General features: G+C 42.7%; 3 protein-coding genes, 1 long non-coding RNA gene and 2 pseudogenes across 4 annotated transcripts; 4 read left to right on the forward strand and 2 right to left on the reverse strand.

Moving 5' to 3' along the window:
* The first annotated feature begins 1347 nt into the window (after positions 1–1347).
* Positions 1348–4901, forward strand: LOC120287460 (60S ribosomal protein L17-2-like). The gene is made up of 7 exons (XM_039300264.1): positions 1348–1420; positions 1897–1992; positions 3131–3176; positions 4206–4431; positions 4514–4616; positions 4698–4765; positions 4854–4901. The coding sequence occupies exons 1-7, from the start codon at positions 1348–1350 to the stop codon at positions 4899–4901; spliced, it is 660 nt and encodes a 219-aa protein (XP_039156198.1).
* A 70-nt stretch (positions 4902–4971) lies between these two features.
* Positions 4972–10752, forward strand: LOC120287461 (double-strand break repair protein MRE11-like). Its single transcript, XM_039300265.1, has 7 exons — positions 4972–5006; positions 5097–5127; positions 6020–6081; positions 7248–7338; positions 8122–8199; positions 8596–8667; positions 8766–10752. The coding sequence occupies exons 1-7, from the start codon at positions 4972–4974 to the stop codon at positions 9093–9095; spliced, it is 699 nt and encodes a 232-aa protein (XP_039156199.1). The 3' UTR covers positions 9096–10752.
* LOC120286376 lies at positions 8903–12546 on the forward strand (annotated as a pseudogene).
* A 338-nt stretch (positions 12547–12884) lies between these two features.
* LOC104421480 lies at positions 12885–19905 on the reverse strand (annotated as a pseudogene).
* Positions 19906–20092: 187 nt separating this feature from the next.
* Positions 20093–21240, reverse strand: LOC120287616. The gene has a single exon (XM_039300606.1). The coding sequence runs from the start codon at positions 21007–21009 to the stop codon at positions 20290–20292; it is 720 nt and encodes a 239-aa protein (XP_039156540.1). The 5' UTR covers positions 21010–21240; the 3' UTR covers positions 20093–20289.
* A 591-nt stretch (positions 21241–21831) lies between these two features.
* Positions 21832–23606, forward strand: LOC120287618. The gene is made up of 2 exons (XR_005545773.1): positions 21832–22852; positions 22969–23606. It is a non-coding gene; the product is annotated as an uncharacterized LOC120287618 (long non-coding RNA).
* Positions 23607–24430: the final 824 nt, after the last annotated feature.

The following is a 24430-nucleotide window of genomic DNA, read 5'->3' on the forward strand; positions in this document are numbered from 1 at the left end:
CCTCGCTAGCCATGGGTAAGGCTCAACCTCGCCAGATCCAAGAAGGGCGAGCCTCGCGCCAGGAGCCTTGAGGGCGGCCTCGCACCGGGCGAGCGAGGTTTGACCCTTGTCGCCAAGTGCGAGGCCACCCTCACGGCCATTGGCGAGGTGGCGTGAGGTCGACCTCGACCACTAGCCATCGCCTTTGGCCGGCCGCCGAGGTCCGACGACCGGCGGGAGGAAGAATAGGAGAAGAAAAAATAATAAGAAAAAATAAAAATAAAAATTCAAAAATATTAAAATATTAAAATATTATTAAAAATTGTTCACGTCAACGCCGATCAGGCCACGTCGATCGGCCGGCGTCTAATCAAGCAAAATCCGAGCAAAATTGGCTGGAAATGACTGAATTGGCACAACATAAAAAGGTCTAGAACTAAATCGGCACAGAAACAAAAGGTTTAGGATTTTTTTGGCACGTTTCCCCTGTTTACTCCAAAAGCTTGAAATATCGAGAAAAAATGACACGGAAATGTGATGTATATCTTAAGAATGTGCACCAGGAAGAAAGAACCTTCGATAGTAATCTTGAGGAGGTGTTCCGCAACAACTATAAACTGTCTAGCGAATTTTTTATTTGAGCTAAAATTACCATCCATTTGGATAGGCCTATCATTGCTGCTTGCACCATGGTGCTAGTGAAAGTGGAGGCAAAGTTATCTCATGCTATGGCACGGCCATACCCGTGTCGTGGATAGACCAAAGCTTCCTTGGGTTTTCGCTTGAATAATTAATCGAAGTCTGGAACGCAGAGCTAAACTCATTTAGAGAGTCCGTCATTTTAGATCCACCCGAATTCTATGGACAACATAGATCAAACCCATTTTAACTGTTGGTTATGGACTTAGCTAGTTGGCTTACATGAACTGCATAATATATTTTGGAGCAATCATCTCTACAGTAGGTACAATTGGGTCCTTTCGGATGAAGGAATGGATGCAATGGAACGGGATGTCTATTGTCTCTAGGGTTGATTTGAACGACGGATACGGCATTTGAACGATGGATCCGGGAGTCAACATTTCAATATCTGAAGAGGGACAATAACAAATCTCGCGAGGAAAGCATGTGTTGTTTTATAAATGTCCTGTTTCATAACAAATGAAAAAAAAAACATTGTGGAAGGAAATAGAGAATAAAGAATAGTTAATGCGTGATCAATCACATTGAGAAAAAGATTTGATACCCTAATGCAATCACTACATAAAGTGTTTGGTTATACGTTGTGTCCACAAGTATGTTTACACTTTCTTAAGCAATTTTTTTAATAAAAAATTATAATATAATTCAAAATATAAAAAGAAGTCGATGACCGAGTTTGCCTCTTCCTTCGGCCTCTCCCCTCTCGCTTGGCAATGGGACCCTATCACGGGTGTAAATGGTTTGGGCGGGCCATACTACTACTGCGTCCCGGCCCGAAATTGGGCCTGATCCGAAATTTTCGGGCTTCCCCGATTCAAGACTGGCTTGACCCCGAAATTAATTTTCAATTTTTTTCAATATAATGAAGTATTTTGTTCACTTGCAATAGTTCATTTTTTTTTCATGTAGGATGGAAAATTATGAAAATTAGGAGTTTCAGGTCGGGCTGGGCCATTTCAGGCTTCGTAATCCAAAAGCTTGACAAGGCCTGAAATGTAAAGTAGACATCGGGTTTTCACTCCATGGGCGACGGGGCATCTCTTGCATTTGGTGAGCGGAGTTGAGTTGAATTGAGTTGCTTGATGTATTTAAATGCCTACGTGCTATTGTACCTTCTCTCCCGGCCACGGAAGCTAACGAAGCAAGAGGAGAACTTTCACCAGGGCACGCGCATCAGACACCATGGTTGGTTACTTCGACCATTCTTCCTTTGAGAATTCATCTCGAGAATATCCTTTTTGAGCATCGTCCGTTGCCTGTTTGACCCACCGCTGGTGAAGTACTCCAGAGAGCCCGAGAATCCCATTGTTGGCATCCAAAATTACCCATGTTGTCACGTGCTGGTCACGAGGCGAATAATAAGAACGAAACGTCCCGTTTTGTTTGCGAAAGCTAGGGGCTGACAGCATTTGTGAATGGTAGTTGACAAAATTCTAGACACAAATTCTAGAGTTGACGGTAAGGTAATTAATTGGCACGTGTCGGGCTATAGGAACAACACATCAAACTTGAAATTTAAGTTGGATTAGCATTAGAGCTCGGCCGAGAATAATTGCTACATGAAATGTGCATAAAAATAGAGAAGTTGTTATTTACTTAATGAGCAAGTCGTACAAACATCGTCGACAAGTCAAGAAATAATTGTTTATGGATAAGGTTGTCGAAAAGAAAAAGGAAAACATGGAGAATGCTTAGAGTAGCTCTCAAGGAGAAGTAACCGACTTATGGCTACCAATTCACCCTATAAATATTACAACCTGTCCAACAAGGAACCCCTACACAACATAATAACCATCTTTACTTCATCTTTACTTTATCGCATTTTAGCTGTAGTATTTCAAGATTTCCATTGTAGATTAAATTCCGGCATATGTTTCTATCCAATTCAGCATCATTGATTAAATTTCAGTGTTGTTTCATAAGCTCAACGTCATTGATTAAATTCTATCATTCCGTTTCCCATCCAGGAGCATTGTTGTTAATTAAATTCTAGCTATACACCTAAAGCAGTCAATGTTGTATATTAAATTATAATATAGTTTGAGTTCGAAGTATAGGCTATCTAGCTACTTGTGTTCAGGTTATATTTTTTACTAGATTTTGATGTAATTTGTGCCCAAAAGCTATAAGTTTTTGAATCGTCAGAGTATCAATTGTCGGGATTGTATATACAAGTTGGGAATAAAATTTACCCTTGCATTTGACTTTCTCTTTTCGGATCCAACAGAGAACCGAGTCTCCTATAATAAAATCAAATCGCAACGTTTGGTGAAAGGCTTTTTGGCGGAATCAAAACCAGCGAAACACCCACCTAGTGCAAGCTTCAGCTCGATCACCCCTTTTCCTTTTTATCTTTAGCCCATGGAAATTCAGAATTTGTCTGGTGTTATATGGTCGTTTATCGGATAGTGTCTTGGATCTAATGATGTCCTCGGACACTTTTCCGCAGCTTGCAAGGCTAGGGGCTCTGATCTCAGGGTTCACTTCAAGGTAACATTTGTATGAAGTTCTTTTTTTTTATGGCGGTTTATCAAGTTATTGTTCGTTAAAATTGCATTACTCTTGCCTCGAGAATTTGTCGGGAAGCCATCAAAACTCAAGTGGAGATAGTCACTAAAATTTCGAGGGATCATCTGCATCTATTTTAGCAATAAAAAGTCAGTATTTGATGGAACGGTAGATGGGTTTATCTGATTTAGAGATGTACCTTGCGCTTTGCGACCTTTTTATGCACAGAGAGTGAAGGGCGTTAGGTGTCTCTCGACTGTCATGTGAGGAAGTCTACCTTTTCATCCTGCTATACTGCCGCCGCCAGGAAATTATGTAACATTCTAGAGTTGAGTTGAGTTGCTTGATGAATTTGAATGCGTACGTGCTGTGAACACTTAGGAATTACCTTAATGAATTTAACTCAGCATACACAGATGTATTGATCTGATTGTTCATATAATTGCGCAATGTGACTTTCCGTGCACATGAGAAAGTGAAAGGGCAGTACATAGAATTTTTTTCATTTTGCCTCGATAGGAGGTGTCTCTTGAGCCTGGTGTGAGCATCCAGTGATTGTACAAAGTTAGCCGCCACCAGAGAATTTCCCAACATTCTTGAGCTGAGTTGAGCGTGAGTTGCTTAATGAATTCAAAATTTTCTTTTAACATCTATGAAATCCATCTTTTGGCAGCTTAATGAATTTAACTCTGCACACAGAGATGTATAGATCTAATTAGTCATGTAATTGCGCAATGTGACTTTTCGTGGACATGAGAGAGTGAACGGTTGTGCAGAGAGATGTCTCTCAAGTGTCGTGTGAGTTTTTCTAATTCAGCATAAAGTGATTGTACAAAGTTTTGCCGCCACCAGAAAATTTTGCAGCATTCTAGAGTTGAGTTGAAGTTGCTTAATGAACTTAAATGCTTCTGTTTATGCCTATAAAATCCGTCTTTTGGTAGCTACGCACTCGAGCAAGTTATGCCTTAGTGCTGCACTATTATTGAATCTATATTTGTGATTTCATTTTTCAGAACACGAGAGACGGCCTTTGCAATCAGAAAGCTGCCTTCGGCCAAAGCGAAGAGGTACCTAGAGGATGTGCTGGTGCACAAACAAGCGATACCATTCCGACAATTTTGCCGTAGTGTCGGAAGGACTGCTCAGGCAAAAAACAGGCACTCTAATGGACAAGGACGGTGGCCAGTGAAATTGGCTAGATTCATTCTCGATTTGTTGAAGAATGCTGAGAGTAACGCTGAAGTATGTCAGCACAAAATTTCGTTCTGGTGATGGGTTTTATGCTGTTCTGCTAGACTAATGGAGCCTGTCTAATTTGCATCAGGTGAAGGGTTTGGACGTAGATGCGCTCTACATGTCTCATATCCAGGTGAAACAGGCTCAGAAGCAGAGGCGCCGCACCTACAGGGCTCACGGAAGAATCAACCGTATGTTATCAAATGTTGCGCCTCTGTCATTGTCGTCTTCGTTCTACTATTGCTAATGTTATCTTGTTTCATTTTTGACAGCGTATATGTCATCTCCTTGCCACATCGAGTTGATTTTGTCAGAAAAGGAAGAACCCATGAGGAAAGAGGTAAGAGTCTGTGGTTCCATCTTTTACCATGTGAATGGCATAAGTTGGCTTGTAAGTCATTTTCTTAGATGTAATGTTGGTGTTGCAGCCGGAGACTCAGTTGCCAACCAGCAAATCTAAGAAGTCGCAAGCTTAAGGTGGCAGGTCTTCCACCCTGGAGACTGTTTCGAAAGACGGTCCTCGTGTTTTCTTTTCAATTAGTTGCCATGGTAGTATTCAGGACATTTGTCGTCACCCTTTGGTACGAGAGGAACACTTTTCCCCACATGTAGTATGTTCTATCTAGTCCTCAGGGCTTGCTCAATTGAATCTTTTATGGGTTCTTGGTTAGGGCAGTCAAGCGAGCTATCTACACATTCAGGGTCCCCCAAACTAAATTATTTCCTCAAATCCAACTTAGCATCACCATTTTCTTCACTAATAATCAAACTTAGCATCACCGTTTTCTTCACTAATCATCGACACATGGAATTTACTTACTATCGTCCTAATGACATTATGAGCTCTTGTATGCTCAGACATTGACCCCCTTTGATGGTCGGTGACAGAACTTGTGAAAATCGAAACATGTGCTCCCCAATTGATCCCTCTTTGACGGCGAATCTGTCCGTTAATTTGCAGCGTGGATGATATAATTGGAAGTCCGACAATCACAAGTACGGTCGAACTTCTGCTACTTCCCGAGTAACTCTCGGGTGCAAATCGGGTATGAAATTCTACAAACCAGGAGCCCAATTACTCTCTAAGATCCTTGTAGTCTCTTCCTTGTAGACCGTTTCCCACAGGGACCGGACTGGACCAGCACTATGCAAAGAAGGCTTCAAAAAGAGGCGCCTACAAAGCGTGAAAAAATATTGGGTGGTCCGGGACCTCCACGTCAGCGTGGTCCCGGACCACTCGTGCGGCGCCACGGGGAAGTGTGGGCCCCTTGCTGTCTCTCCTCCTCTTCTCTCCCACGTCGTTTTAATTCAAACCAACGCGCGGGCATTCTCTCTCCTCTTTGCTCCTTCTCCTCTCTCTCCTCTCCCTTCTCACTCCATCCTCTCTTTCCTGACCCGACGACTCTCTCCCAAATAGCGCTCGCTCTCCGACGACGGCGACGCTCCTGCCGACGACGGCCTGTCTCTACTCGCCGGCCTCTTCCTCCCGACCTCTTTGTTCCCGAATCGCGCTCTCTCCTGACGCTGGGCTTTCTCCGACGAGGGCCGCGCTCTCTCCGCTATGGTCAAAGCCGTCTCTCCCGAGAAGCCCTAGATCTGCGACGACAATCCCCGCTTCACTTCGTACAGGGCCGACGAGGTCCTTGGTCGGAACTGGTGAGTTGGTCCTCTCGTGTCGATTTGATTCGTGGGGCTTTTCCCGGCCGCCTCTGTTTTGGTCGGTCTAGCGGGTAGTGGAAATGGAGAGGATTTCTGGGCTCTGCTCTTCTTTTGTTTTGCTGTATAGGGGTATTCCTGGATCTATCTGTCGGATGAAGGAGAGCTTGTTGTTTTGAAGTTTGAGATATGTTGTAAAGGAGCGATTTTTCCGGCTGCCTCTGTTTTGGTCGTTCTAGTGGGTAGTGGAAATGGAGAGGATTTCTGGGCTCTGATCTTCTTTGTCTTACTGTTTGGGGTAGTCCTGGGATCTATCTGAAGAATGAAGGAGAACTTGTTGCTTTGATGTTTGAGATTTGTTGTAAAGGAGCGACTTTTCGCGGAGGGCACGTGTTAACTCGTTTGGTATGTGAGAGAATTTGAAGGATAGAAGGAATACGAGGTAAGAGATGTTGATTGGTGTACCAGAGAGCGTGAAAATAGGGAGGTTTTATTGGTACATCATCAGTAATAATTTCAATTTGGGCTGTGGTCTTGTAATATAGATATAGCGTATTTAATAGGCAGACCAATCAGAGTTTGTTGTTTTCTTTTGAGACCAATAGTTGATTCCCAAATCCTGAGTCTTTCTCAAAATAATTCTTGAATGAAAGTCTCTTTGGCTACTCGCATATGTTATCCATTTGTCTGAATTATTGGCATTTGCCGTGCTTCTATCAGGTGGATTTCTTACTTCTAGGCGGTGATCTTTTCCATGAGAACAAACCCTCAAGATCAACATTAGTAAAGGCCATTGAGATTCTTCGTCGCTATTGTCTCAACGACCGGCTGGTGCAATTTGAAGTTGTTAGCGACCAGACCGTAAATTTTCAAAATATGCAATTACTGTTTCACACATGATGGCTCTGTTTTTTTACTTGTTGGAGGAATGGACGATAATGAAGGACATGTTGCATGATTTAATTGTAGCAACCTTGTGTTATATGAGAGATGAGAAAAAGTTGCAACCAACTCCCTCAAAAAAGAAAACAAAAATGTACGATATCACCCTTTTGTGCTGAAATCAAAATTCTTGCATCCATCTGCACCATTTTTCTGTGAATGAATTGTACATATATTTTAGGTGTTGGTCTTATGTCTATAATAGATCACTCTTGTCTTCCCAGGTTTGGCCATGTGAATTATGAAGACCCTCACTTCAATGTTGGCTTGCCAGTCTTCAGCATTCATGGAAATCATGATGATCCTGCTGGAGTGGTATGTGATGAGTGGCCAAATGCTTGGTTTGATAACTTTCTGCATGTTTTGTGTTTATAAATTATGGACTTGCAAAGTATCCATTTTACATGTCTGTCATGTTTGTGGAAAGGTGCAAAAAGCCTAAGTTCTCGTCTAAACTGAATGGCGAAGTAAGAGCAAATTTTCCCCTAAAAAGTCAGATCAGGCGTTTGTTTATAATGTACAGCATTGGGCCTCCACATCGTAAATATTTGTTGTAATGCTGGACATATTGTTTTAAGATTTATTGTGGCCCCAACATCATCAAACTTCTGTCCAGGCTTCTTTTCAATTAAGAGAAAATCAGAAAGAGCTTGAAAAAATTGTCCTCTCAAAGAGATACATGCTTCCACATGTGATACAAGAAATGGGACTTTAAGATGCCCTGTACTTTTCAATGAATTGCATGTATTCGTATTAGAGATTACTATTTGGTGTGTATATCTTTCATAGGATCGCAGGTTGCTGTGTTGTGGTATGGTGATGGTTGGACTGAACGATCTTCCTTGGTCACTTAAACATGTTTATAAAGTGTGCTTGCATTTTTTTTTTTGGGTTCTGCCAGAGTTCACTTCTCAAGTTTACAACTGGTCTGCTGATCAAAAGTTCATTCTTAGTTTAAATGTTTTTGTGGGGGAAGGTAATATTTCTGCAAGCTAAAGACAACCACAAGTCTGCTGATCAAAAGTTCATTCTTATTTTAAATGTTATGTTTCTGTTATGCTTCTGTGTTGATACTTTTTTGTTTACGAACATGTGCAGAACAAAATTGCTAGGGATTCCGACACCTTGAAATGCGAGGAGGAGGATCTAATTCTTAAAGTCGGCGAGTGTTTGGAGGCAAGAAGTTATCTATTGAGACTTGTTATCCTTATAATGTGGTGAATTTAGTCTCATCCAACCATTTAATGTGTGGAGTTCTTCCAAATTTTTGGGGCTTTAGCTCATTTGCTTCAATCTGTAGTCAGGCTTTAACTTTCTGCTATGATTGTGGCTGTTATTAGAGTAAAGCAGGAATTTCTTGTATATCTTATTGTAAGGTCTTTCCAGCAGTTACAGAAGGGCATTTCAATGAGAGAAACTAGGAGCTTGGATACAGTCTCGAGCATTATTTTTGCCTGTTGGTTTTAATTCCCGTTGACGATAGGCTGAAGTTCTTTTTAACTCATCTTCTTCCTGCCAAGTGCTGCCTAAAGTAAAGATTGATGTTTAATTGACTTTTTTCTTTATATTCAGGAACGCGTTAAGGAACGTTCTGTACATCCCAGTGACACCCCACATGGAACATCCAGTGCACCTTCTGTGGAGGTAAATCTAGCTGTAGTGCTGATTATCCTTCTTGGATTCTTATGAGTTTCTCTGTGAAGCCATTAACTGCTAAATTTTTCATGTTAAATTCTGCCCAGGCTGCTAGAAATAGGAGTGCTGCAGGAATAGGAAGCACAGTTTCTTTTAGCGATGATGAGGACACAGCAGAGATACTCGGCTCAAACTCTGCCACCAGAGGCCGGAAAGGATCATTGGGAGTTTCTAGATCCTCCCGTGCTACTTCAGATCTAGGAAGAAGGAAAACTTCTACAAGAGGAAGGGGCAGGGGAAGAGGATTTGCTAATTTGAAGCAAACTACTCTTGATTCAGCTTTGGTATCTCGCCATCGTGAAAGGTTAGTAGCGGATGTAGTCATGAACTTGAGCTTACGGATTAAAGTTGTCAAACTCCAATGTCCCATATCCTGAATCAACTAGCTAAAGATTATTTGCATTCTCAAGTGATCTGGCTTTGCAATTGAAGTGCTTCAGGGAAATAATAAGCATTAGCGTCTGGCATAATATGTGGATACGGTAGGCTCTCTGATAGTGATGATTTGTCTGTATGGATTAAATTAAAATATGGTATTTTCAAATGGCAATCTGGATAGTCATTTGTTGAGATCGTTAAATTGAATGTGCAGAGCTTTTGTACTCAGAGAACTTGGATAGAGTGCAATGTAGTAATCTGTGGACAAACTAATACCTGGAAAAGTGCCAGCATTATAGCATATAAGTTATAGCTCGCTCACTGTGTGTGTATGTGTATGATGACCGGCTTCCTATGGCTTAAATTAAGCCTTTGAAAGAACAAGGATGTGAAATTGACTGATGTCCGTAAGCATCTGTATTGAGTCTGCAATACCCCCAAAACTTCTTGTTTACATGGGTTTTTAACTTTAAATGACGGGATGCCTTTCTTGCCGCCAGTGGTTTATAAAGCCATGTATAGGGAGGGAGAGATGTTAATGTTGATGCCTATATCCCTGTGAGTCCTAGGAGCTCATCTCAATTCCTCATCTCCTCTCTCTCTCTCTCTCTCTCTCTCTCTACATCTGTTGAGACCTGAGACCCCACAAGTGGTGGGTTGCTCTGCATCTGGATCTCCCCAAGATTTGAAGCAGAGAGGTGTCCAAGGCTCTCCTCTCTCTCTCTCTCTCTCTCTCTCTCTCTCTCTCTCTCTCTTCAGAGTCGAGTGAGGTACTTTCTTGAAACACGGTCACTCCTCCTTTTCCTGACTCCTGTTCTTGTTCTTGCTCTGTTTCGCAACTGTTCATTTCCTTCTTTGGTACTTTGCTTTTCTTCTTCCTTCTCTGTCGCACGTAACGCAGATCCCGTTGACATTTGACCCCACCTTCGTCCATTTCGCTCTTCTCCGTTCTCTTCCAAAGTAATTCGCAGAGGATCTGGTTGTTCTTGGGTGTAAACTTCGTTTCTTGTTCTCTTCTTGATCCTAGCTCCGCAAATTCAGTTGACCAGTCATTGCTTATCACAGTTAGATTTTGTTTGAGCAAGGACTAGATGGATCGTCACAAATTTACTGATTCTTGGGTGGTATCCTCAGATTTAGTTGCCCCTCGGCAACAGAGTACTATCACTTCGATTGCACTCTGCATTCTTTATGTTTCCTGTTTCTGGTCAGAAATATAGTGAAGTCACCTTTCCTATTCTTTCCCTGGACCCCGCTACTAATAAAGATGTTCACTTATTAAAATATCCCATATATGTAGGCCGGGAACAGAGGAAGGGGTCAGATTTATCCCGATGGGAGCAAGAGTAACAATACAGTTTATAATTGGTTTGCTAATTAGGTTCTGCTTTAGTCAAAACTCAGGTGGATGTGACGCTATATACTTTGGTGGGCGTCCATTTCAATGAAGATCTTTCGAGTTCTAACTTTTCCTTTTGTTGCCTGTTCTCTTTTAATTGTGAGTTTTTCTTGTTGAAAGTCAACAGTTATTCTGAAGAGAGAACATCAATGAATAAAAGTATTATCAACAGCTGAATTGGGGAATGCCTCTCATCTCAAGGAATTATGAAATCACATGAAGCGCGTCCAATTAGTTTGCTTTCCTTGATTATCTGTTGTTTCTTTTTGCTCCACTTCAGATGAAGTTTGTCTCGTTCCCTGAGTGTAGCTTAGACTACCAAGACTACACTCCTGCACGGATCCTAAGGTACGAGCAGACCAAATAGTTTGTTGTGATCTGATCTACCAGAACGAATCTAAGATATGTGGTTTTCTTCTTTTGGGCACAGAGGTGGAGGAAGTATGGCATGCATCGTCTGACTTTCATGGAGCGCCATTGCCCGGCGGTTTTTGAGAGAAAGGAATGCTTGGTCCCGCCACCAGAAGGGTACAAGCCGCCGATCAGAAGGCCAAAGAGCAGGGACGAATGTTGGTACAGGTAATTGTGTTTCCTCAATCATACTAGAAAACAGAAATTTCTGAATTCATGACACGATAGTGAAAATGGATATGTGGATCAGGTCATAGGAACGTGCCATATGATTGGATCAACAAGGAGAAATCAAACCAGAACTGGCTGAGAAAGCAAGGAGAGAAGTTTCTTTTTCCTGGTGGCGGTACGATGTTTCCCAAGGGTGTGAGTGCATATGTTGATTTGATGCAAGATCTGATCCCGGGTATGAAAGATGGCACAGTTCAAACAGCCATTGACACGGGTTGTGGGGTGAGTTTGTACTTACTCATGAAGGGGAAAAGAATTGTGGTACTTTTTTAATTAGCATTTCTGAGATGTGCAGATGCTTCTGTGGTTTAATAGATTTGGCACTTACAGTTCTAGTGGTAGTTTTAGCTGATGCCTACAATATCTTTAAATTGTTTCAGGTTGCAAGCTGGGGAGGCAATTTGTTGGATCATGGGATATTAACCGTTTCTCTTGCCCCTCGAGATAATCATGAAGCTCAAGTCCAATTTGCCTTGGAACGAGGGATTCCGGCAATACTAGGCATCATCTCTACGCAATGGCTACCTTTCCCGTCGAACTCATTCGATATGGCCCACTGCTCAAGATGCCTTATCCCATGGACTGAATTTGGTAACTCCTTTTCTTGATGCGTTGAATCTAAATACCAGGAAGAATTGGATGTCGGGTATGAAATCTCTCTTTTCTTACTTATGAAAGTGCATTGGTCACAGGTGGATTATACCTCCTAGAAATCAACCGGATACTGCAGCCTGGAGGTTTCTGGGTCCTCTCAGGACCACCAGTCAACTACCAAAACCGCTGGCGTGGATGGAACACCACCGTGCAGGAACAAAAGTCAGATTATGACAGACTGCAGAAGCTTCTCACCTCAATGTGCTTCAAGCTGTATAACAAGAAGGATGACATCGCCATGTGGCAGAAAACTTCAAACAGCAGTTGCTACAATCGCCTTGTGAAACCTGATGCCTACCCACCGAAATGCGATGACAGCCTTGAGCTGGACTCTGCTTGGTATACTCCGCTCCATCCTTGCGTGGTTGTTCCGGATCTAAAGCTCAAGAATATCAGTCTCAAATCCATCCCCAAATGGCCTGAGCGACTGCACGTCGCACCTGAGCGCATGTCAGAAATACAAGGAGGAAGCGCGAGTGCTTTCAAGCACGATGATAGTAAGTGGAAGGTGCGGGCAAAGCACTACAAGAAAGTACTACCTGCACTTGGGACTGATAAAATAAGAAATGTCATGGATATGAACACTGTCTATGGAGGTTTTGCAGCTACTCTGATTGATGATCCATTATGGGTTATGAACGTTGTACGTTGTCTTGTCCTATAGTGCCAATACTCTTGCCATCAAGCATTTATGTGTGCGTTATAATTGTGTACTAATATATTTTTCTGAACATTCAAATCTAACTTCTTCTTCATTTTGACTTAGGAGTGTACGTCAAAGCTTAAATTCTAAGCCCGATTATGATTCAATGCAACATTTGTCCATCATTACGACATCCTACTATCAAGTAATCAATGACTAAATTGCGGAGAATGATCGATAAATCCGTGATGTCCTACTCCTTTGGCACTTGAGTTCACTACTAAAGATAAGAATTAGATCCAAATATGATATGAATGTGGAAAAAATGTCCGCTCATCTTTTCATGCCCTGCAGCTTCACTACTAATTCACATCTCGGTGCTACTCATCAGCATTGTTTAAGTAAACATTGGTATGAAACTTTCTAACGAAAATAAGTAGTATTGGTGGATGTTATATGAAACTCCATAATCATTGATAAATAAATATTCACGATACATTTTATAAAATTAATTTATTAAAATACGAAATATTATCATCAATTGACTAAATAAGTAAACACTTTCAACCATCATATAGATTTTTAAGTCCTCCTTGTTCTCTGCAATCTCATTGAACATCTCAATGCACTTCTTGACAAGATTTTTCCTGATGACCTTCAGAATCTTGTTCTGTTGCAGCATCTCACGAGAAATGTTGAGGGACAAGTCATCGGAATCGACAACTCCTTTCACGAATCCAAGATACTCTGGAATGAGCTCCTTGCAGTTGTCCATAATGAAAACCCTCCTAACATAGAGCTTGATGTTGTTCATCTTCTTGCGAGTATCGAAGAGGTTGAACGGAGCACGTTTTGGGACAAACAAAATAGCCTTGAATTCAAGCTGCCCCTCAACAGAGAAGTGCTTCACGGCAAGATGGTCTTCCCAATCATTGGTCAAGCTCTTGTAGAAGGAAGCATACTCCTCCTTGGTGATCTCCTCTGGCTTTCACAGCCAGATGGGTTTCAGTTTGTTGATGAGCTACCACTCATGAGAAACGTCCTTAATCTTCTTCTTCTTGGACTTCTTTTCTTCCTTCTCCTCATTGACGTCCTCAACATCTCCTTCCTCTTCCTTCTCGGGCTCACCGTCCTCATCATCACTGATCTCTTTCTCGGTTGTCTTCTCAGTCCATAGATAGATGGGGTAGCTAATGAACTCGGAGTGCTTCTTCACAAGGTCCTTAATCCTTCTTTCTTCCAGGTACTCCAGCTGAGGAAAACAGAGACGTGACGCTGTTAGCATCATGTATCATCCAAAACCATAGTAAATCTTTTCCACCAATTCATAAAAGCAACCATAAATGAACTCACCTGGTCCTCCTTAAGGAAGAGGGTGATATTGGTCCCTCTGCTGAGTTGCTCCCCACTCACATTTCTCGTAACGGTGAAGGAACCACCGGCCTGGGACTCCCAGATGTACTGCTCATCATTGTGCTTAGTAGTCACAATGACTTTCTCAACCACCAAATAAGCAGAGTAGAAACCGACACCAAATTGACCGATCATGCTCTCATTAGCTCCCGCCTACAATGCCTCCATGAATTCTTTCGTCCTCAACCTCGCAATCGTACCCAGGTTGTTCACAAGATCTGTCCAATTCATCTCACAACTTAAATGAACTCAGCGTAACAGTTACCGTTATCGCGTAGGAACATAGCCATAGCCAAAAGACACGAGCAAGAAAATTGATCAATCTCTGTCAGCCAATTACATTACCTGCTTTAGTCATGCCAATGCCGCTGTCAATGATCGAAAGGGTCTTGTTGGCCTTGTCCGGCACCAGCCTAATGAACAGCTCGAGCTGCGCATCGAGCTTGCTCTTGTCCGTGAGGCTCTCATATCTAATCTCATCCAACGCCTAAAGCACACACAAACCGATAACAGATCAGAATCAATATATCACCTTCAGCATCACAATATTGCATTTCGATCACGATTATTTCTCAACAATGCCTAAGGCAAAGCCATCCAACCAACTAAAAATGACACTCTTAAGTCTTTGCCAGGCATTGAACAACTACTTCAAGCAAACATAAATCTCTCTGATCTTCAAGCCTGCAAGCCATTACTAACACCTAACAGACAAAAGACATTGAACAAGGCAACACCCATCGTCCCAACCATTTCTGATGCACGCTTCGCCTCTGCTGCAACATCCTTAAGTGAGAGCCCAGCTGTGGCTGCAGCTCCAGCGACCTTATATTGACAAATGAAAGCAAAGAATCATATCAGTATTCTTCACTTTCACTACTCATAAACGTAGGGCAAGAAGTGTGGAGTCTCTCAACAACAATGAACCATAGATATTGCCAGATGCATGAAAACTTCAGAAGAATAATCTGAAAGGGATGTCCTGACTTTCTTAATTAAAAATTCAAAAACTTTCTACAAATTGATTTGCCAAAACAGGACCTTCCTATGTTAAAGATCTATTACAAGAAGAAAATACGAGAGTTTTTAAAGTTGACGTAGTCACTCGAATAGATGAAAGTGATGGTGGCAAAAATTAAGGATACAAGCGTGGACCATGAGAAGTGGGGAAGGAAAAGATTCTTGTTTAGTGCCAAAAGGGACATTTAAAGCACAACCTTTCAGAGAGAAAGAGACCACAAACCTTGTGAACTAGAATAGTCCCTGTCAATCCTCTCCTCCCGACTATGCCTCGAGGGGGAGGTAAAGCACAATCATCTCCAACAATCACCATCTGCAATAAGGCATAACCTTTTGACACCAGTCTCCAGCATATGTTAAAATCACAATCACATCTAGAAGTAATTACAGGGGAAGTACCTCAACTATGTAACCTTCAGATTTAGCCAGCTCAGCAGCCAATCCAAAGTTCAAGTGATCACCTGTATAATTCGGCAAAAGGGAGATTGTAATCCTTCTTCTGTTAGATCTTCTGTTTTGGACAGATGTCATAGCACATGGAAATAAGTACTTGTGGTCTATGCGGCTGCTAGAATTGCATAAACTCCCGGAATTTCCGTGGCAATGAAAGTGCCGTTTACAAAATTTTTTGTTTTTCCCTTGTATACACAAGTTTACATGTATGCCAAAATACTCTATAAGGTGGTAGGATAAAGTAGAGGAAGTACCTTGACAATAAGTAGACACCCCATTGGACCAGTTACAGCTCGGATGCCCTGAAATATATACAATAGAGCAAAATGAATCTCATAGACAAGGAGACAAAACATAAAGCCTCACTGAAACTGAGCTGTTGGAGATGGGAGTTTATTCTCACCTTCCTTAACTAACCAACACAAAACTAATCAAATATGAGATACCATTGTTACCTTAGCAGAGAGACAAGACAACCAAGTCTTCCAAATATTATTTCCATGGAAGTCCAGAAAGACAAAATGCTGACTGCAAGAAAAGACTCCAACCAGATAATGTACAATCGCAATTAATTTTTCTTTTATTCCACAACTTGAGACAAAAGCAGCAAAACTCAGAGAGGATGAAGGTACCAATATTCCTTGCAATTATGCTCAAGCATATTAGTCTCAACGAACAATGATTAGATAAACAAAGTAGCTTTTCCACCAAAAGCATCCATGCTCCAGCTCCCTGCAAAGTTACAACTGGCATCAGAAACAGAATCCAGAGATTTGCAGTTAATGTATTTCAAATCCTTTCAGCTTAAGAATCAATCTGATGGAAGAGATGCTCTACAATTGCTGAGAGAGACCCCATGTAAAAGCATCCACAATGAAGAATACAGATCAGAATACCTGATTATTTAAAGGGTGAACAAGATGCTCGAAATAAGTGACCACATAATAAAATTAGCAAGGGCACGCATCAATTTGTAAACCCAATTCTTCATACACTAAGTTGACATTTTTGTTGTTAGATAAAATAGATTCATTATGCCAACCTATTCTAAACTGTCTCTACATTCCAAATGCCTCTTGATATCTTTTCTTGTAGCAATTTTATCTCTTTCATTAATAATAACTTCCCAAAGCATCCTTCAGATGCATAAATCTTCACTAGAACATTACGAATATTTTCTTGGTGCGCATATCAAATAGCTTCAGGAGAACAATGAAATAATCAGTACAAATCTCTATTAAACCACAGACCCCCTAAGAAAAAAAAAAAAAAGAACACCAACCACCACCACCACCACCACCAAAAAGGTAAGAAAAATGCAATATGTGAACCTCTCAAGTGAAGTAACCAATTGTGAGTATTAATATATTCAGGCGATATTGACAAATATCCATTCAAGCACCAAACTGACTAAAATGTGAAGCATCTCCAGCTTCAAACAAACTTTTTGTGCATGTGTGCACATTTGGACCGAGAGAGAGAGAGAGAGAGAGAGAGAAGCACTTAATATCTTCGTAGCTCTGCAATTAGATAATGCATTTAGTTAGACTTAAGACATCATTATACATGAAGACAGCTTTATTATAAAAGCACTTTAGCAAACATAAGTATATTTTCTCCTATGAAATTGTCAAATGTGATTGTCAAGATGGAATATCCAATTTATTAAAAAGTTCTAAGAAAACTAAACTTACAATATTTAGATAATTCATAGATCACCGCTTCACGTCCCATATCATCTATTGCACGTACATCCACCGTGAATACCACCTGCCACCGGGCAAATTAAATCGCTCCACATGGATCAAGAATTCTGAGCTATCTTTAGACAGCCTTGCTATAATAACCAGAAGGCAGATGAACAATTTCTTACTTGGCCTGGAATGACATTACTTGCACTTGGCCACGATGATATCTCTCCAACAGTGCAAACAAGTGAAGTGGAAAGTGACTGCACTGTCGTATCCTTGTAGTGACCATCGAAGGAGAGAAAATCTTCAGGACGTTTACAAAGACTTTCCAGTAGCACAATGAGTTCAGCTGCAGCTGACATAGGGTCCTGACGCATAGACATTGGAACCGGACCAGCATGCCCCTGAGAACCTCTGACAGTTACCTGCAAAATATTGTCAAAAGGTAGAGAGCTTCACGGTCTATAATGTATGCATTCTTCTGGAAGTGTCACTAATAAAACTCAATAACTAAACATAAGACATTGCACTCTGGCATATGAATAATCCATAGGAATATGGCCCAGAAGAGATTTTCCTAGATTAACTGTTGAAGGCCTATTGCCTCTCATCATATTGACAAATTAAGCAACTTAGATGGATGATACGAAGGCTAAGTGTGATCCTATTCCCAATATAATGCACACCATTAGCTATAGCAAAATCGTGTGGAGAAATTACCTCTAACAGAAAACAGAAAACTCTCACAGGCGTTAACCGATTCCCTTACGCAACAAGATCTTCTAATATTAACTAATTAAACAGGGTGCATGGTTAATTTCAAACATCCATTATACCTTCAATCTTGTCTGTCCAGCTATTCCTTTCACCACACCGAGAGGCAAACCCCTCCATTCTAGTACAGGTCCTTGTTCGATGTGAACCTACAGGAGCGGAATAGACAACATGAGAAATTAGACAATGGCTGTACTCAGCTGGTTTAGCAAGGCAGAAAAGGCATATACCTCAACATAACCCCAAACAGAATCTCAGTCATACTTGAGGTTGTGTAAGTTTTCCTCACTGATTTGTATGGAGTTCTCTTTAAGAGCCTCTTGTACAATTACACTGCTGCATAAAAATTGGAATAACTACATTGATAATGAATACAAAGGGTAAAAAGAAGAAGATGGGAGTTACTCAAGAAACCTTTTATCAGAAAATTGCAAGGCTGAAGCTGGCAACATTCCAGCAATAGCAGCACTACCTAGGAAGGTAGATTGGAATCTAACTCCCTCTTCATCACTAAAAGCGATCACCTAAAAAGTTCCAAGACAAAGGCAGATGCTTTATTAGATTTCAGATATGGTCAGTCCAATCATCGTTGAGGTGGCAACAGATACAGGAAATCAGTGACGACCTTTGGATAAATAGTTGGCTGCATTCAATGCAAAACTATAAACAGGAGAGCATGCCTACTGGAAATAAATGATCTAATCAAGGTCTGTCTAATCAATCATGGAGTCAAAGAGTGAACTTCTTCTGGATTACCATCCATCTCTCTTGCACCATGAGATAGAATTTTGGTTTGACCTCTGAACTGAATATTTTGACAATCCCACTCAAACATACATAATTTCCTACATGAATTGAATCATTGAAATCTGTCACCTCCAAGCACATGGTTCTCCCACACAATTAACTGCAAATACATATAACATAATTTTCTAGCAATGACTGTGATTTCAGGTGCTAGCTATCCTATTCCAGATAAACTCCTAAAGGATAAGACCAAAAAGAAATGTATGCTATTCGCTAATTGCACGATGGAGAGAAATGTAGTGCTGCATCTTACATTGGAGGAGGTCAAAAGGAAGAACACGACAGTAATGAAAACGCTAATCCACGGTATCAGTCAATTAAATTCACAGAGAAAGAACGAGTATCGACCTGGCATGAGGGCGTTTTCTGAAATGTAGGTGTTCTTGGCGAGAATCGGCAGCAAAAGCAGAGCCAGAACCCCAGCAACGCAGCAGATGACATTGCGAAGAAGTCCACAAGGTCGAAGAAGCGCGTGAGCTCGCGCTCGAGTCGCCGGAACAGATTCGCCCGAATAACAACGAGCAGAGATAATCAAAGACCGAGAAGCTACTGTGGCACCTGACGAGGACGCTGTGAGATATGAGCAGAGTCCCCAGCCGAACGATCGGTCGAGGCTTCGGCGGAGGCGGAGGTGGGCCTCTGCCATTGAATCTCTCCCTACCAGCAACTAAACGGAATAAAAGAAGAAACGGTCGGTCGTACCCAGTCACGTCTCCCATGCTTACAGAAATTCCCCCACCGCCGCCTCCGAAATCAGCACTGCAAAATACATCGCAGACGAGCGGACAGCGTCTGCACCAAAGTTTGCGCTCATCATCACACTCGCAAAACATCCAGAGAAGTTGGCGGAGGCGGAGGTGGGCGTCGGCGTCGGCGTCGCGGGCAACCAGCGGAGGAGAGAGCAGAGGCGTCGGCGTCGCGGGCAACCAGCGGAGGAAAGAGAGCAGAGGCGTCGGCGGAGGCGGAGGAGGGCGTCGGCATTGGTGTCGGCGTCGCGGGCAACCGGCGGAGGAGAGAGAGCAGAGGCGTCGGCGGAGGCGGAGGTGGGCGTCGGCGTCGGCGTCGCGGGCAACCAGCGGAGGAGAGAGAGCAGAGGAGGGGGAAGAGAAGCACCTGTGCGACTTCTGTTCTCCCCGCAACGGAACGGAGAACGGGGAAAAGAGAGAGGGAGAGAGAGGACGATTCGACAGGGCGCAGAGGAGAGCAGAGGAGCGAGAGCGAAGCTCATACCCTTTTGTTTGATCTCCCCCATACCGGGGGCTTCTTAAAATGGATCCTAGAACTCCACTCCTCGCCTCTTCAGAAGCACTGATTTAGTTCCCTACTATTCTTAAAGAAAAACAATTACAAGACTCCCTATTTAGACTTATTAAATGACCTTTATTCTTTCTAGTAGGAAAAGCTTGCGTTCCGGATAAAATCTAATAAAAAATCTTCATATTTTACTTTATCTCTACAAGCATTCATTACAATTAGAAATAGGAATACACTCATAATAGATAACGACGAACAAACTCATTAAAGATAACGATGCAATTTTGACTCTTTTTCAAAAGTATCTAAGCATCGATGAATTTGGTTTAATTTCTAATAGCATACACGCACCATCTAAACACCATCCAAATCGTTTCACATCCACGTTCTTTACATCCTTAAAAAGCAAATTCATCGTCCACCCTCGATCAACACATCACCGGTCATGCTCGAGACATAAGCGAGACAAAAACGCCAGCAATAAAGGTCGTCGGGTCACCTAACACCGCAGATATCAGGAATTGAAGAGCCAAACGAAGCATCTCACACCACTTCTTCTTCTTGCTCTTGCTCTTGCTCATCTTATGTGGTGTCTGGGGCCTGTCCTTCAAGCAGGGGACTCCAGTCGGAACCCCACTCGTAGTACCACCGCGGCCTTTCCACCAACTCTCCACCAGCATCTCCCTCCAACAAGCAACATGCAAAGTGTACCCCTTGCAGCTGGACCTATAGATCCAGCTATTCCTTTTCTTCTCACACTTATGGCAAGGCGTACTCACCGCCATCCACAAGGAGAGCTTCACCTCGCCGCCGTCCAGGTGCTTTGGCAGCTTTGCACAGCAGGGGTGGAGGTAGACCCCTTTTTTTTCCTGGCAGCGGTAGAAGAAGCCATTCACGTCCTTCCCGCATGCATTGCATTGGCGGAGCTTCCCCTTCGGGGGCTTCGACTTGAACTGGAAGGAGCAATTGGGGTAGCAGGGGTGAGACATCCTCTCAGATGTGATGGCGCAGTGGAAGTGAAGGTCGAATTTGCACTGGTCGCAGCGGTAGCATAACCCGATGCCGTCCTCCTTGCACCCGTTGCATCTGAACAGGACCTTGCTGTCCTCGGGCTTCAGGTTGTGTGGGTGGCTGCGGTGATCGATCTCATCAGTGTACCTCATGGTAGAGAAATTTGGCTTCTAGCAATGCGGAAAAGAACCCTGGAAATGGCTACCTATTGCAATTGCTTTGAGATGAGAATTTCCTCGTTAGCTGGTCGTGGAAAGACCAAGGCTGATTAGGGATTTTAGCAGGGGAGAAAAGAAAAGGCAGGGTAAATGACTCTCAGGAGACTCTGGAGCAAACGGAAGGCGGAAGAGGGCTTGAAGATGAATGGGAAGAAGATGGAGTCGGGAGGACAGATACACGTGACATAAATAGTTAAATAATGAGTCTGGACAATTTCCTGGCAGCTTCCTTTCCGCGTTAGTTTCTATTAAATAGTTAAATAATGTTGGAAATCGGTGATCCATTTTCAACAAAATCTAAAAGCTACTAGCTTAATGGATTCGAATTGGTGACTTACCCGCTTTCGGAGGTGGTGATTCTTCCGTGGCCCCAGATTTATTTGTCGTCTATCAGCTGTTCGGGATTTTCTGGGTTATCAAAATAAAAAAAAGGAAAGCCTACAATTGTTGACTCTTAATCATGAAGAAAGAAGGATCAAGAGTACGTGGACAGCAAGACTACTTGGAGAAGAAGGAAATTAGCTGTCTAGGGCGGTGACTAAGTCGGTTCTTCGGCCAGCCTTCCGAGAAAATATTGGGTGGTCCGGGACCTCCACGTCAGCGTGGTCCCGGACCACTCGTGCGGCGCCACGGGGAAGTGTGGGCCCCTTGCTGTCTCTCCTCCTCCTCTTCTCTCCCACGTCGTTTTAATTCAAACCAACGCGCGGGCATTCTCTCTCCTCTTTGCTCCTTCTCCTCTCTCTCCTCTCCCTTCTCACTCCATCCTCTCTTTCCTGACCCGACGACTCTCTCCCAAATAGCGCTCGCTCTCCGACGACGGCGACGCTCCCTGCCGACGACGGCCTGTCTCTCTACTCGCCGGCCTCTTCCTCCCGAATCGCGCTCTCTCCTGACGCTGGGCTTTCTCCGACGAGGGCCGCGCTCTCTCCGCTATGGTCAAAGCCGTCTCCCGAGAAGCCCTAGATCTGCGACGACAATCCCCGCTTCACTTCGTACAGGGCCGACGAGGTCCTTGGTCGGAACTGGTGAGTTGGTCCCTCTCGTGTCGATTTGATTCGTGGGGCTTTTCCCGGCCGCCTCTGTTTTGGTCGGTCTAGCGGGTAGTGGAAATGGAGAGGATTTCTGGGCTCTGCTCTTCTTTTGTTTTGCTGTATAGGGGTATTCCTGGATCTATCTGTCGGATGAAGGAGAGCTTGTTGTTTTGAAGTTTGAGATATGTTGTAAAGGAGCGATTTTTCCGGCTGCCTCTGTTTTGGTCGTTCTAGTGGGTAGTGGAAATGGAGAGGATTTCTGGGCTCTGATCTTCTTTGTCTTACTGTTTGGGGTAGTCCTGGGATCTATCTGAAGAATGAAGGAGAACTTGTTGCTTTGATGTTTGAGATTTGTTGTAAAGGAGCGACTTTTCGCGGAGGGCACGTGTTAACTCGTTTGGTATGTGAGAGAATTTGAAGGATAGAAGGAATACGAGGTAAGAGATGTTGATTGGTGTACCAGAGAGCGTGAAAATAGGGAGGTTTTATTGGTACATCATCAGTAATAATTTCAATTTGGGCTGTGGTCTTGTAATATAGATATAGCGTATTTAATAGGCAGACCAATCAGAATATTTTCTCTCTTTTCATCCAATTAACCACGCTGCCGCCTTTGCCTTTGCCACCTCCGACCAAAAGCTCCTCCAGTCTCACTCCCCAATTTAGCTGCCGCCTTGCGGAACCCGAAGGATTACTTTACATGGCTGATCGCATTGCTCATAACTTGAAGGGTTCACAAGATTCTGGTTTCGCTGATCTTACCTTGTTTCGATTTTAAGATTCTGGTTTAGCTGCCGCCTTGTGATTGAACTTTCACACTTCTTGAGATGTTGCTATCTATCTTACATTGGCTTGATAACAGGGTCTGCTATTGACATGATGACCAGCACCATAACTGTCAGTAGTCAAACCAACTGTTGCTCATAATGCTGAGGAGGATTTAACTGCTGTAAAGAATAAAATTTGGGATAGTCAAACCAGAAGGTGGCAAGCAATTGGCATGCTAAGGCATGTTCTGTTCAGCTACTCTACCTTGGAGATTAAAGAAACATGCCATTGACTTCTTGCTTTGCACCACAGAAGGAGATATCTCACAGAGAGTGAGAGTGAAACTCTAGATTTCTCATAATTTGTTCCTAGCCATTTTGCTGCCTTGCAGGTATTATGGTGAAAGATGTTGATTTTATGCTATTTTCCTAGCCTTGCGGGTATTATAGTGGAAAATGGCTTCACGCCAGTACTCGAGAGTGATGCTGAATGGGCATTGGGAAGGAGGCATTCTTCCCTCAGAGGCTAAAAGATGTTCCACCCATGGCTTCTTAATCTGATCCAGATGAATCGAGAAGAAACAAAATCGAAGTCTCATCAAAAGGGTATTGGGAAGGAGGCATTACAAAATCATTGCATTGGTTTGCTACTGCAGTGACATAAATGCTGTGAAAATTTTGAATACATGGATTCTAAATAGTCAAATTCCTACGCCGCTTGGCATTCAAATTCTCTTTTTATGTTTTTATTTTCCGTAATTAAAGGGAAAATCAATTGAAACTACTAATCAGAGTTAGTTTGCAATGCCAAGCGTAATTAAAGGGAAAATAAGGATCGGATGAGCTCCAATAGACAAAGTAATATGCAAAATATAAGACAAACGGAGTACATTTGCCTCTTCCAGCAACAAATAGATGAAATATTAAATGATTGGTGACAATCACTATTTCTTTTTCTTTGCCAAATTAGTACAGTATCGACAATGAAACCCTACAGCCTATATACATGGGCCGGCATTATAGGCCCCCACCATCAACACACAACAAGAGTAAACACAGGCCGAAAGCTGCTGCTGCTCGTGCTTGAATCAGTCAGCACACCACACCAACAGTTAAGCCTCCTAATAATTGATATGTCATTGGGAACTTGAACGATTCATATCAATAATCCTTTTATAGGACACTGCCCATGCGCTTGAACTAGTTCCTTATCCATGAAAGTCGTGTTTCTGGAGAAAACCATCCTTTGTAAATTTTCCCGTCACTGCCCTCATTTGCAATGCTGGCACATCAGGCAAGTGGTTGCAGATTTAACATTAACATACGTCGGTTCGGCTGGAACCAGCTCGAGTGCTGGTAGTTCCTTTTCCCCTTCCACCACCTCTAATTGCCTTGCTGCTCCCTCCATTCTTAGAGCTCGCTGCCCTGCTGCAACCACCATGGGAATCCACATCTGATAGCCCATTCTCCAATGCTCTCACAAGGTTGTCAAAGTAGTTTCTGGTCACACTGTAGCAACAAAAACAAATGTAAGAAAGTCAAAACGCATGTCTACGT

The sequence above is a fragment of the Eucalyptus grandis genome, chromosome 8, assembly GCF_016545825.1.
Source record: "Eucalyptus grandis isolate ANBG69807.140 chromosome 8, ASM1654582v1, whole genome shotgun sequence".
NCBI lineage: Eukaryota > Viridiplantae > Streptophyta > Magnoliopsida > Myrtales > Myrtaceae > Eucalyptus > Eucalyptus grandis.

Excerpts from the sequence above, each read along its gene's own strand:
- LOC120287616 (XM_039300606.1), bottom strand. The coding sequence starts at position 21,009 with ATGAGGTACACTGATGAGATCGATCACCGCAGCCACCCACACAACCTG.
- LOC120287461 (XM_039300265.1), top strand. The coding sequence starts at position 4,972 with ATGGTAGTATTCAGGACATTTGTCGTCACCCTTTG. Across the intron at positions 5,128-6,019 it reads GAGCTATCTACACATTCAGG|ATCTGCGACGACAATCCCCG; the intron begins GTCCCCCAAACT and ends GAGAAGCCCTAG. Across the intron at positions 7,339-8,121 it reads ATGATGATCCTGCTGGAGTG|AACAAAATTGCTAGGGATTC; the intron begins GTATGTGATGAG and ends GAACATGTGCAG.
- LOC120287460 (XM_039300264.1), top strand. The coding sequence starts at position 1,348 with ATGACCGAGTTTGCCTCTTCCTTCGGCCTCTCCCCTCTCGCTTGGCAA. Across the intron at positions 3,177-4,205 it reads AGGGTTCACTTCAAGGTAAC|ACGAGAGACGGCCTTTGCAA; the intron begins ATTTGTATGAAG and ends ATTTTTCAGAAC. Across the intron at positions 4,766-4,853 it reads AAGAACCCATGAGGAAAGAG|CCGGAGACTCAGTTGCCAAC; the intron begins GTAAGAGTCTGT and ends TTGGTGTTGCAG.